This window comes from Microcebus murinus, chromosome 4 (assembly GCF_040939455.1).
Source record: "Microcebus murinus isolate Inina chromosome 4, M.murinus_Inina_mat1.0, whole genome shotgun sequence".
NCBI classification, from domain to species: Eukaryota; Metazoa; Chordata; class Mammalia; order Primates; family Cheirogaleidae; genus Microcebus; species Microcebus murinus.
Window position 1 is genome coordinate 75,739,085 of NC_134107.1, and position 14,678 is coordinate 75,753,762.

Below are 14,678 nucleotides of genomic sequence, written 5' to 3' on the forward strand. Positions count from 1 at the left end.
TATGTTTTGACCTATAAAATTGTGTTAGTTTTATTAAAACCAATTGTTTTTAATGTAAGCAAAAGTTCTTAAATTTTAATTTTATGTTGTTTCCTATGTGTTGATTTTTGTCTCTTCTACTAGATTGTCAGCTCTGTATACCTTCTGTACCTCTCTAACTGCTCATCACAGTACTAGATGCATAGCTTTCTACTTCTCAAGAGACTTTTGATTAATTAGATGATAACCATTAGCTATGTGAGCAACAACAAAAAACAAAATTATCTTTTGTGGTTATTACTACCTAATAGAGATATCCTTTATTCTATGGAAATGTAAAATGTAGAAGTTTAGGTGGGGTGCAGTGGCTCACACCTGTAATCCTAGCACTCTGGGAGGCCAAGGCAGTGGCAGCAGGATCACTTGAGGTCAGGAGTTCAAGACTAGCCTGAGCAAAAAAAGCAAGACCCCGTCTCTACAAAAAAGTAAAAAATTAGCCAGCTACTTGGAATTCTGAAGAAGGAGGATCACTTGATCCCAGGAGTTTGAGGTTGCTGTGAGCTATGGTGATGCCACTGCACTCTAGCAGGGGCAGCAAAGCAAGACTCTGTCTCAAAAATAAAAATAAGATAAAATAAAAACTTTGATGTTATAAAATAAATAACTGAAAGAATAAAACTGGTCTTCAATATTAAATACTTTGTTACTGGTAGGGCTATTTCTTAAATGACAGTGCTTTAAAATAATAAAAAATAACAAGTATTGGTGAGGATATAGAGAAATTGGAGTCTTATGCATTGTGAGTGGGAACGGAAAATGGTGTAGCCATTTTGGAAAACAGTTTGGCTGTTCCTCAGAAAGTTAAACTTAGAGTTACCATATGATCTAGCAGTTCCCCTTCTAGATATATACTTAAGACAAATGAAAAACTATATCTATAAAACTTTTATACAAGTGTTAACAGCAGCATTACTCACATTATCCCAAAGTGGAAGCAACCCAAATATCCATCAGTTGATGAATGGATAAACAAAATGCAGTATAGTCATGCTATGGAGTATTATTCAGGTGAATTTTAGAGTAGGTGAATTATATCTCAATAAAAAAAATATATGAGGAAAAAAAGCAGAAGTGGCTACTTTAATATCAGAAAAAGTAGACACAGTTGTTCATAGCTTCTTTTGTAATCCCCCAAAACTAGAAACAATCAAAATATTTCAATGTGTGAATGGTTAAACAAACTATGGTACGTTCATACTGTAGAATACCACCCAGCACTAAAAACCAGTCAACTATTGATTCACACATGGATCTTAAGGACATAGAGCTGAGTGAAAAAATCAATCTCAAAAGGTCATATACTGTGTGATTCCATTTTATAATATTCTCAAAATGACAAAATTATAGAGATTGAAAGCAAACTAGTAGTTTCCAGAGGTTAGGGGTAAGAGAATGAAGGGACTGAGTATGACTTTAAAGGGATAGCACAAGGGAGATCTTTGTGGTGATGGAATAGTTCTGTATCTTGATTGTGTCTGTGGTCACACAAATCTACACATGTGACAGAATGGCATAGAACTATATGCATGTATTGATCCAATTTTAATTTCCTGGGTTTGAGGTACTCAATAAGATGTAAATACTGGGGAAACTGGGTGAAGAGGACCTGGGACCTCTCTGTAGTAACTTCACAACTTTCCTGTGAATTTACAATTATTTCAAAGCAAAAAAGTATAAACAAAAAATGTTTAAAAATAGGCCAGGCATGGTGGCTCACGCTTGTAATCCTAGCACTCTGGGAGGCTGAGGTGGGTGGATTGTTTGAGCTCAGGAGTTCGAGACCAGCCTGAGCAAGAGCAAGACCCCGTCTCTACTATAAATATAAAGAAATTAGGAAACAACTAAAAATAGAAAAAATTAACCGGCATGGTGGTGCATGCCTGTAGTCCCAGCTCCTGGGGAGGCTGAGGCAGGAGGATCACTTGAGCCCAGGAGTTTGAGGTTGCTGTGAGCTAGGCTGATGTCACGGCACTCTAGCCCGGCAACAGTGAGACTCTGCCTCAAAAAAAAAATTGATACATGACTATAAAAACTTCCTCACAGATGTTGATACAGTGTACTAAGCTGTTTTTAATCAATTTTCTGAAAGTAGAACATGAAATGGAAAAAAAAATACAAAGTTGCAAAAAGAATTATCAATAAGGAAAAAATTAAATCAATTTTGATATTTAAATTTATTTAAACTTATATCCACATGAATAAGTGGTTTGTGTTGTTTGTTTCTTTGAAATTAAGTATATATTGTATTTTCTTAAATAAGTATAAACTGGTTATTTCATAGATCAAGTTACTGAAATTAAAATTGTCAACACAAGATGGCACTAAATAAAAGTAAGAAAAAAAACTTGGATTTTTTTTTTTTTAATTATGAGTTTCACTACAGATGGTTAAAACAAAACTGAACAAACCATTTGTCAAGTGAATCATTGTTTAACTGTGCATTTAATGAAGTCTTGAGTTTACATGAAAGCTGAATTGTGTTCAGCTTCAATAATTTAGCTTTAATAACTGGTTCTGTCTTCACTAATTGGAACATTTAAGCTTTGCTGCACTTTCTAATCATGATTTAAATTTTCAAAGAGGCACACAAGAAAAGAAGTACGGTGAAATCAAGTTAGAAATAACTGGTAATAGTAAAAAGTTAGCATTTTCTATTATTTACAGTTTTCCAAACTAACAAATAGCTTTGAAAAACTGAGGTTACACCAGATGAAACAAAACAAAGTTCGACGAAAAGATTTACCGTACCTCAAAGAAGAAATACCCTTTGAACTGAGCAATTTGAACCAGAAATTGGAGGTGAGATATATTTTCTTAGTTTCTTCATGTGTATTAAAGATTGATTTCCATCATTGTTGTGGGCTGTTTGTCTTTAGTGTACATATAATGGCATGTACAGCTGTGATAATAAACACTATTACAAATCAGCTTCTCATCGAATATATTTTCTTGGTGCACCTTCCCTTCAGGCACTTAGTAAATTAAAGTATCACTTTAATACTTTGATTTATACATCTTTTCAATATATCAGTATTCTGGGGGAGCCAAAAAAATAAAAGAAGAAGAAACTCAAAAAAGTTAAAAGAAAACTGCAGCTGTTGAGTGAAATTGAAGGACACCCCTGGGGTCAGTTAAAGCGAGTATCTAATAAATCTTTTAATGGCCATTTAGCTATTAGGTACTTAAATCCCAATAAAGCCTCATAGCACTTTTCAGAACAGGGCTTAAAGTTTCAGGGTTTTTTCTTTAAAGGCATAGTGACATTCTAATTAAGTTGTCCTTTATCACCCAGAGCTTCTAAAATCTCAGTCTCTAAAAAGGTTCACTGTGTCATGAATGCACTTAGCCTTATCCTCTTAACTTTCCAATCTTGGAAAAAACAAGCCAGCTATTTTTCTTCCCTATGCTTTTGAGCATTCAACCTATAAGTCAGATAACAGCAGAAAGATTCTGCTGTAAATTCCTATTATCTAACCCCAGCTGGGTTCCCAGTACTGCTCAGTTATTATTTTTTAGCTGACCCAAAGTTGACTTTTATGTTATCCCACTTAATTTCTATTCATTCTTCTCAAACTCTAAACCCCAGAGTCCCTCACCCCAGCCAATGATTTCACTTTCTTCTACTTATTGATAGGTAATGGTCCTACACCTTCCAGTCATCCAGGATAGACACCTCTTTGGTTCCTTTCTCTCACTTCTGCAGCCCAGGTCTGCCCCTTCACCTTGTCCAGCGCCTCTCATCTCCTTCTGTCTAGTTGCTGTTGCCCTTTTTTATATGTCATCATCTTACTCTTCAATTAGCAGTCTTTCGGCTTTAAAATATCTTTAACAGCAGGGAAAAAATAAAGCCTGAGGTCACAGTCCTTAAATGAGCTTGTTATAAGAACTTTGTAGGAAGTCAGGTTGTGTCTTTAAAAGTCCTACAAATTTTACATGCTACTGAATAACATACAGTTTTTTTAAATACAAACTTAACTATTGTTAAGTTGGCCCTCTAGGAAAAGACACTATATAGTACTCTCTGGCTCTTGCAATGGTATAACCAGACTGGCTTCAGAAATATACTGGTCTCACAGAAGATGCCCAAAGCTGTGCACTGTAATATACATATATGCTTTCACTGAAAATGCAGAGGTCGAGTCATGATTATCCATTTGACTGGCTTTTCATGGAGAACCACATTCATATAAATTGTTCAAACAAACAAACAAAAAAAGCCTTACATTAATATTAAGTACTTTGTATGTGCACATTTTACATTTAGGGAACTAAATATTTACATGAAATACATTTCATGAAATTATAGTGGAAATAAGTAGCAAATATGTTTTGATATGTTTGTACTTACACAAAAATTTTTAAGCAAACTATGTAGATATAGTTTAACTTATATAATTATGAAAATATTTTAAGTACCTATTTTTACTTTTAACCATCTAAAAAATTAATGTGTAAGAGACAGACTTGTCTAGTTTTAGTCTGCATGTAAACATGTTTTTCATTTGGAGCAAACATTTATACACTGGTATAGTAATGGAGTGGAGAGCAGCATGTGGTAGTGGGAGAACATGGTAGCTTATAACTCAAACAGGCCTTGACAATTCACTTACTTGCCCTGTGACCTTTAGACAAGTTGTTTGCCTCACAGAGATTCCATTTTTTAATCAGCAAATAGGGTTAAAAATACCTTTTAGGTGACACTGTGGTTTGGGGGGAAAATATATATATATATATATATGTATGTATGTATGTATGTATGTATTAGCTGCACATTGAAACATTGAGGGTTTAGGGATGAAAATACATGAGCTCTGGAAGTTGCCTTAAAATACCCCAACAAAAAAGGGTAGAGAAATAGGAGAAGTAAATATGGACTAAGTTGATGGTAGTTGAACGGGGTGAAGTTGAACAAGGTTAGTTTTATTCTCTACTTTTATTTCAGTATGGAAATCTTCATAATAAAAAGTTAAACCATCTTATAGGTGGAGGTCCTTGACGTATAATAATCATTAAGGACCATCTCCCAATATTTAGTGGATGGCTTTTAAAAAATCTAATAAGTAGCTATCACTAGAAACTCTAATTTTAATGACCCTAACCACTCTCAAGCTTTAAGACACAGAAAAGCTTTTCCAGCCTTGGAGACCTTACTATGGAAATCTAGGCAAACCTACAGACTCTCTGAAACCTAAGCTGAAATCTCCAGTCCCTAAAAAAACCCTAATGAAGCTCTCTTGGTCTCTGCGTGGTTCCATACTACTGCATATATTGTACTGACTTGCTAGTCTTGAAACCGATACATCTGTAAGACCAAGGAAATCAGGATTGTTACAGCACCTGCTGATACATTGCACACATTTCTAGCTGTTTTGGGCCTCATTTCTGCCTGTTGTAGCATTGGTAAGCAATTGAGATTAATGTTTCTGCCTCTAAAGCATGCTGGGAAATATTTATTTTCAAGATTATTTGAAGTTATTGAGTAGGTGATGCTAAAATATTTGTATTATCTAAAAGATGTGAACTACTTAAGTCAACTTTGCCCAAAATTTGACTTTTAACTCCAAAGACTCCTTTCTAAATTAAAAGTAAAAAGAATTTTTTTTTGCTTAGTTTGCACTTATTTTGAAATGTTACCTATTTTCTACTAGAGCTTAGTTTTGTAAATGTGTCACTATTACTGAAGACCATGTTTTCATATACCCGATTTTTGTATTGTTGAATGTCAGAATCAAAATCAATAATTTTAAATGGACATCTCCATTTATCCTAGTAAATATAGTCTATTTATCACTAGGCACTATTATATAAGGAAAGTCTTTTCATATTTCTCCAACCTTAATACCATCACTCAATTTCAGCTCACCTTTAATTGCTATAAAAACTTCCTTATTTATGGCCTTCCTTCACTAATTGTCTTAGGACTTATGAATTTATAAAATTAAAATTTCCTCAAATGCTCTTTAAAATCATTTCTTATAGAATATATGAAATGCCATGTTCTCACTGTAAGCAAAATGTATCTTTCATTCTCTAAATTAGCATTTTTTTCAGCATAACCAATCCAGCCATTTCAGCCATCTTCCAAACAATACAAATCACTCTGGCCATATGAATTGTGTTCCAATTTGACATATTATGGGAAATAGTTAAGATAATCACAATATCCTTTGCATGGCTTTTATGTGTCAATATTATTATACTTAACATACTATAAAATTATTTGTATATGCATTTCCCTATTTTACTATATATTCCCTTTTTTTTAAAGTAAACTTTTTAAAATCATGAAATAGTTCCAAATTTCCACTCCACAGGACCTGGTAGATATCAGGTGCTCAGTAAATATTATTGAATTGATGATTGAAAACATCAATACATTCATGCCATGTTTCTATATGCAATAATATATCGTCATATAGTAGCTCTAGAGTTTATTTCCAGCCATGTTGTTTTCTTTACAAAATTCAGTGAGAAATGTTTAAATTCTAGGAAATAATAATGTATCATGTTTTGTTTGTACATTTATGGAATATGAGTGGTACTTGGTACTTTGTCAGGCACTGGGAACATTACAAAAGTAATAAAATAAACAACTCTTATCCTTAAGTTTCTTAAAGCCTGGACAGAAAAGATATAATGGCCAGCCCTAGGCAAAATTGGTAAACAGTGAAGTTTTCTTTGGTTCATATTATTAAGTTATGAACAGATAATCAGGCCCTATAATTGCATTACTTGAGCAAAACCTTGAACTGAGCATGTTTTATCAAGCTACTCCCATCATTTCTTCCCTGACTAAATGAGGTCAGGCCACAAAGGGGACAAAGTCACTGTCTTAATTCAGGTTGCTAAAACAGAATACTTATAGACTGGTTGACTTATACAACAGACATTTATTTCTCACAGTTCTGGAGGCTGAAAGTCCAAGTTCACAGTGCCAGCATGGTCAGATTCAGATTCGGGTGAGGGCCCTCCTGCTGGTACACAGGCGGCTGTCTGCATGTTGTATCCTCACATGGCAGGGAGAAAGAAAGAGAAAGCAAGGTCTCTCATATCTCTTATAAGGGCACTAATCCCATTCATGAGGGCTCCACCCTCATGACCTAATTACCTCTCAGAAGTCCCTACCTTCTAATATCATCACATTGGGGATTAGGTTTCCACATACATGTTTGAGGGGTGACACAAACATTCAGTCCATAGCAATCACTAAATAAGTTCAAGCACCACCCTTTAGAAAACACAAGAGTAAGTTTAGCAACTGAATGTAGAAGATGAAAGAAGGGGTCAGGATATAGAAAGGAAGTACTGGTTGATGCAAAAACATTGTTGGGAACTCTTGATTAGTAATCAGCATTTGTTATCAGAGAGACTTTTCACATTTTTAAATGATTAAGTTATAAATTCCATATTTCCTAGTGAAAATGAGAAGATAGTTAATCCAACAAGAGTGATTTGATACTTGTTTTTGTTTTCCTAATAGGTAAAGAAAGGACTTACTTTTCTTTTCTCAGAATGAAGATGTGCAAATAAAATGAGCACTTTTCATTGTGCTTTAAAATGAATAATATTCTTTATGTTTGTTCCCCCACTTTTTAAAAGGAGTTTAGAGCAAAGTCAAGAGAATGGGACAAGCAAGAGGTACTATATCAGACTCATCTGGTTTCTTTAGATGCTCAACAAAAATTATTATCTGAAAAGTATAATCAATTTCAGGTAAATTATCTAATACTATCCTCTAAATTAGAAGAAAGTAGAGGTTGAATATTTGTATCTTTGCCACCAAGCATATAATCTATTTACAGATGGAAATGCCAACTAAGGTAAAGTAACCAAAGTAGGTCCAACAGTTAGTATCATAACAAGTGCAAGAAAAACCTACAATGGTGAATTTAGTCTACAGGTCTCAAAGAATGGTGCCATTAAAAATTCCATTGTTGTTATATCATTAAATAACACATATTTGCATGCCTATGGGCAAGGGACTTAGGGAGTCTAAGATTGTTTACTTTGCTTTGCATTTCTCTGACCACTTGTAAGACTGAGCATCTTTTCATATATTTCTTAGCCTTTTTCATTTCCTCTTCTGTCAATTGCCTATTCATAAACTTTGCCCATTTTTGTGGTGTTTGTCTTTTTCTTATTGAGTGTAGAAGTTTTTGTACATTAGGAATTGTTAAGTCTGTTATATGCATTGGCAACTTTCCCCCTACAATCCAATTATTTGTTTTATGTTATTTGTTTTTAGTCATGATGACATTTTTCAACTATTGTGCAACTGAATTCATAATTCTCATCTTTTTATAGCTTCTAGATTTTTTTCTTGCTTAATAAGACTTTCCTATTCCTCACCCCCTTCCCTACTTTACATCTTCACTCTGAGGTTATACAGATATATTTTCTCTTTATGCCATCTGAAATTGAGATTTTAGAATCAATACAGGACTGAATTACAAAGGGCCAAACTTCATTATCTAGAATATATTTAAAGATATTTTTACTAATTCATTTCTATCATTCTTGAACTTTATGTAAGCTTAAATACGATACTCTTTATTTAATTTACACAGTTTCATATTTTTCAGAAACAGACAACAAGTTGCCAAACTCAACTAAATGGTCAAAAACAGGGCATCGAAAATAGCAGCTCTGAAATTCCTCGTTTGATATGTGAACCAGATCCCAGTTGTGAAACCAGTGAAAGGGATGAGTTCATTATTGAAAAATTAAAATCAGCTGTGAGTGAAATAGCATTAAGCAGGAATAAGTTACAAGATGAAAATCAGAAGCTCTTACAAGAACTGAAACTGTACCAAAGACAATGCCAGGTGAAGATTTAATTTTTATTTTCCAACTAATATTGTCCATGATTGGTATAAATGGTGACTCAACAGATATTGGGATTAGAAAACTAGTTTTCTATTACATGTATGAATTCAGTTCATATTTCCTTACTTGATGAGTAAATTCAGTAATCTCACAGGTACTTCATCCCACTAGAGTGCATTTTGGTTGTGCAATGGCACAATAATAATGTATTACCAGTGCAGTGTAACAGCAATCACTTACAGACCTCTGTGTATAAAAATTATGGTCCTTTAGCCACACACCACCCTCTTCCCCACTAACTTCTCTGACTCTGTGCCTCTTTCACTCATAAGAATCCTGGGTTCGAAATACAAGAAATCATGAAGGATATAATGATCTAATAACCTCAGCTTATGGGGTGAGTTATAACTGGTAACCTTATTATAATCATTTACCAAACAATAGCCTAGAGTTTGTTTTTAAGTAACTTTCACATTGGCAAATATGACTGATGGTTTTTTCAAGCATTTTTTTCTTAACCCAACAATGTTTTTTGTCTTTTCACTTCTTGCAATTATTAGAAAGGTTATACAGGATTCATCAAAGTTGGTCATTACTAATTTCTTTACTAAATATATATTTCTTATTCATGCATATCCAATTACTTGAGACATTTTATGATTTTATCTCCCATTTTAGATATTCTCTCTCACCTTCAAACATTCCGCATCTTTCTGTCATTTTCTCCATGACAGTTGGCCCATCTTTTCACCCCTCTCTATTCCATCCTCATCCTAAATTACACATTTTGAGGTCACTACGTGGGCAGACTTCTGCTTCCCTGAGATATTCCACCCCAGGACCTTCTGCCACTTAACCTCCCAGCGTCATGTCTTAGTGCTGGGCCAACTCCTCATTCCCCTACCCTGCCACAGTATATATGAGATTAGTCCTTTAACTTCTTTCTCTGCCAGCATTTGTTCTTCTCCTGTGTTCCTCTTTCCCCACGTTTGGAAGGGGGCAGAAAACAAGGCTCCTAGCTTCTCCCATTCAGTGGCATCTCTAAGAGATGTACATCTCCCACATCTCAAACTCCAATTTTGCTTGACAACGGAGGTCTTACTCTAATACAAATTAGAATACAGATGTAAATAAACAAAGCAAGCCAAACTGCAAATACTAAACACTGAGGAAGCCAGAAATTGTCTATAAATAGAAAAGGTATTGATGGTGTTTTCTTCAGCTTTATTATATTACAAATGAGGTTAACCCTTTTTCTTCTGCTCTAGAGGGTATCCAAAGGCTTCTAGTGTTTAGCTTGCCGGTCAGCCTACCCTGTGCTGTAGGAACTGTTTGCATGATTGCTGGTAATGCACTGATGAGGTTCCTACCCTCTCAGAGGCTGCTGCCCATTACTTCCCTGAGTAGAAGACATGCCTTCTGTTTAAAGACAACTTAAACTTATATTTTGCAGCTTTCTTTGTACTGCTGGAATCTGCACCAGGATCGTATTCAATAAATAAGAAAACGATTTTTCTGGGTACTTCCCAGATATTCTCCCCTGGGCTTTCAAGTTATCCTGTGAAGACTGAATAGTTCTCTGCTTTTTTCCTTCTTTTCGTCTTTTTGGCTCTGTTCCCTAGAAATCTACTCTCTGCTCAGGCCTATTTTTCTCTGCTCTGTTTAGTTTGCCTGAAATGTATTTCATTAGCAGGTCCAGTTACACGTTTGGTTCTACCCTTCAGTGAGGTTCAGCGTCTTCACTAACATCAATTCCTTTTATTCCTCCCCCAAATAATTCTATTTGAACCTGTTTACAGTGCCCCAAATCATCCTTTTTTATAGGGTGAGGTTCAGCTTTTGTCTGGCTCACTTACAGAATAGAAATGGCTACTCCTACACCTGTATTCTAGGGGGGAAAAGAGCTTCTGTTCCCTGCTGCTGTTCTTGGCAGCATATGACTTTCTCTGCAATGCTTTTCCTTGATAAACACCCCTTTTCTCCTCCTCAGAATTTTGTCGTTTATACTTTTCCAGGACATAGGATGGAGAATCTTTTTAAAGAAAAAATGTTGCAAATGTAGGAAGTATGTACATCGAAGAACATTAATAAATTAACATTCCCAGTTTGGATCTACCCTCCCTCTAAATAAATGCCTTAAGCCTGTTCTGTACTTACTTATCACAATGACACATTCCTATTGGCGAGAGGAGAGAATGCATGCAACCTGGGAGCCCAGGGGGTAGCAGGAAATGAGAGGACTCAAACCAGCTCCTGGCCAAGGTCACCCTATCCTTTACTGATATTGTTTAGTTGACTTAACCTGCTGACCCAAGTCAACAGGATTTGACTTACCACCCTTCTCACTCTCAAACTCAAAGATTTCTACAAACTTCCAGGGGCTTACATGTACTCCTGAGAAAGCTCTGTGGGTTGCCTGAGCTAAAGAAAGTCCATGTTATCTACTTTAATTTTTCCTTATATATGCATATATTAATGTACTTAATAATTCATTGATGTCCTTAATAATATAATAACAATAAGTAATATAATAAATTATATTAATAATAATAAGTAATATAATAAAATTAAAACTAGCTCTTCATAGAAGTCAATGTAATTGTGAAATATTTTTACTGATATTCATTCTAAAGGTTGCAAAACAACAGCACTAATTGCCTAATTATTATGACTTTCCTTTAAATCAGTGGCTCTCTACTGGGGTGATTTCGCCCCCTGTTGACATTTGTCAATTCTTGGATACATTTTTGGTTGTCACAACAATGGGAAGGAGTGCTATGGGCATCTAGTGGGTGGAGGCTAGAGATGCTGTTAAGTGTCCTACAATGCGCAAGACAACCCCTACAACAAAGAATTACCCAGCGCAAAGTGTCAATAGTGCTAAGGCTGAGAAACCCTTCTTTAAATTTTGAAATGTTATTTTTATTATATTCTTCACCAGTAATTCTCTAACTTTATTTTGTGATGTTTTCCATAGTTAATGATAAATTTTAATGTGACCGATATTCATACTGATTGAGGAAGTTTACCAAAATTATATTTTTACAAATTTTTATTCATTTAAAAAATAATTTAGCTATCCTTAGATATAGGAACATTATTAAATTTAAACTAAGAATCTCCATTTTATATTTTACAAAAAAATTGCATGTATGATAAAACAAACCAAATTATTCTGGAGCATGTTTTATACACAAAAAAAATCTGTTATAGTCACGCTTGAGGCTCTGACTCAAGGGGGGAGGGGGGCATGGGCAATATACGTAACCTTAACACTTGTACCCCCATAATGCACTAAAATTAAAAAAAAGAGAATATAAGACAAAAAAAGTCTGTTATAGTCTTAATAAAAAGATTTTTGAAAAGTAATTTCATTAAGAAAATTTTCTGGCAAATAATTTTTTTTAATTTCAAAATATTTAAGAAGGTACAAATGTTTTTGTTATATGGATACCTTTTATAATGCTTATGTTGGGGCTTTTAATGTGCCCATCACCTGAGTAGTGTTCATGGTCCTCAATGGGTGAGTTTTTTTATGATAGAAGTAGTCTTTTATTCATTTATTTATTTAATTAATTTCAGAATATTATGGGGGTGCAAATGTTTTGGTTACATAAATTGGGTTTGTACCGTTTGGGTCAGTTATAAGTGTGCACACCCCCCACATAGTGTGCACTGTACCTGTTAAATGTGAATTTACCCATCCCCTCCCCCTTCCCACTTGCTTGATTTCTGAGGAATGTTGTTTCTATGTGTGCATGTAAGTGTTGATCAATTAGTTCCAATTTAATGGTGAATACATGTGTTTGTTTTTCCATTCTTGTGATACCTTAATTCAAAAAATGGTCTCCAGCTCCATCCAGGTTAATACAAGAGGTATTAGTTCACCCCAGTGGGTAAATTTTTAGCCTTCTCCTTTCCTTCAAAAAATTTAAGATGTCTAAAAGATAAGATTTCTACTCCCAGGAACACCCTAAGTATTTTTCATCCATTTTGGAAAAAATGCTGAAAATAATGCTTTTACTTAACCTTTTTCCTGTTTTATTTCTGAATTTTACTCGTGTTTCATTCTTCTGTTTAGGATAAATACTAAATAAGAAGATAGCAATTATTTATATTTGGTAGTTGATTTGAAAGTTTAAAAATCACTGCTCCTCTCAAGCCATTAGGCAAATTTCTAACTAAACAGATGGGCCTTAAACACATTTTATAAAATTTATATTTTACTAAGGGGGAATAATTAGAGGTAAATAATACTGTAACCAGTGTATGTATTTAGAAAGAAGTTTCTCTTCTTTCTTTACAGAACTGTCATGACTGAGTGTTTCACATCTTGCACATGAATGGAAAAAGACAACCATTTCAATCTGAAATATTGTTATTTATTGTATATAAAATTCTCTTTAGTTTACTGCACACTTTAGTGCCAGATGCATCTCAATTTTCACATGAATCACATCTTTTCACTTGTCTTTCTACAACCTTGAAATGTGTCAGTGTACATGTTAATTTCATTGCATATCTTTATTTACTATGCTACACTACACTCACATTTTTTAAATGTGCAATATTTCCCATTGGAGGTTAATGACAAAAATAGACTGTTCTGCATTTTTCTAATGTCTATGCTGTAAAATTTAACCTTTTTTGTTTGCTTGTTAATGTGTCATTAAGGTACTAGAGAAACACTGTCCAATAGAAATATAATGCAAGCCACAAATATAATTTAAATTTTTCTAGTAGCCATATTTATAGAAGTAAAGAGAAATGAATGAAATTAATCTATAATAGTAACATATTTTATTCAAGTCCATATATATCCAAAATATACTAACATACAATTAATGTATAAAAAATTATTGACATATTTTACATTTTTTTCATATTAAGTCTTCAAAAATCTGGTGTGTATTTTATGCTTACATACATATCTCAATTTAGATGTTAAGTATTCATCTGAAATACTTGATCCATATTTAGATTTCATAAAATTTTACCACCAAAAAAGTAGATTTACATACTTAAGTTGTTCCAATCAAACTTGAAAGTGTTCCAGTAACTGAATCAAGTACCAAAGAATCATTTTCCTGAATATTTGCACCCAAATTGCCAAATAATTGATTTAACTTTCATGCAAAAGCATACTAATTTCAAAACTATATCTCAGTTAAATAAATTCACTAATTCTTGTGTCAATTTAGTATTATTAACCTTGAATTCAAAGTCAAAAAATAACTTTAAATATATTGATATAGACAAAGCTTTCAAACTTTTCTTTTACTTTTCCAGCCAATTTATATGATGCTCTCAATTATAATTAAAATCTTTTGCATATGCCTTCCTGTATCAAATCATTTTTATTTATTTGTATTATGGAAAGTTTCAGTTTTAGCATATATTCTCATTCCTATATAGCTAGGTCACAAATAAGCATTTTTCCCCTCAATGATGTCTCCAACTGTCATTCTTATAAATACTGTTTTCTAATAGCAGTAAACAAATATTCTATTATTATCACATTTTAAAGAGTTTCATTATGTCCCATACTTTCTATACAATTGTTCTTCTAGGATTTATGAATTTGGGGGTAAGAATTAATGAATAAGAAAACATATGTCTGCATAAAAGTGTATACATTAATTTCATAGCAGCATTATTCATAATAGCCAAAAGAAACAACCCAAATGTCCATCAGCTGATGAATAGATAAAACAAATCTGTTATATCCATATAATGGACTATTATTCAGCCACAAACAGAAATGAACTACTGACATATGCCACAGCATGAATGAACCTTGAAAGCATTAAGCT

General features: G+C 33.7%; 1 protein-coding gene across 3 annotated transcripts in view; it reads left to right on the plus strand.

The window, feature by feature from the left end:
• Positions 1–14,678, plus strand: part of DEUP1 (deuterosome assembly protein 1) — an 85,210-nt gene that overhangs the window by 20,883 nt on the left and 49,649 nt on the right. For all 3 annotated transcript variants that reach the window (XM_076002423.1, XM_076002422.1, XM_012739646.3), the window contains 3 exons: positions 2,704–2,838; positions 7,639–7,752; positions 8,622–8,864. In XM_076002423.1, coding sequence (XP_075858538.1) covers positions 2,704–2,838; positions 7,639–7,752; positions 8,622–8,864 — 492 coding nt within the window. The remainder of the gene's footprint in view (positions 1–2,703; positions 2,839–7,638; positions 7,753–8,621; positions 8,865–14,678) is intronic.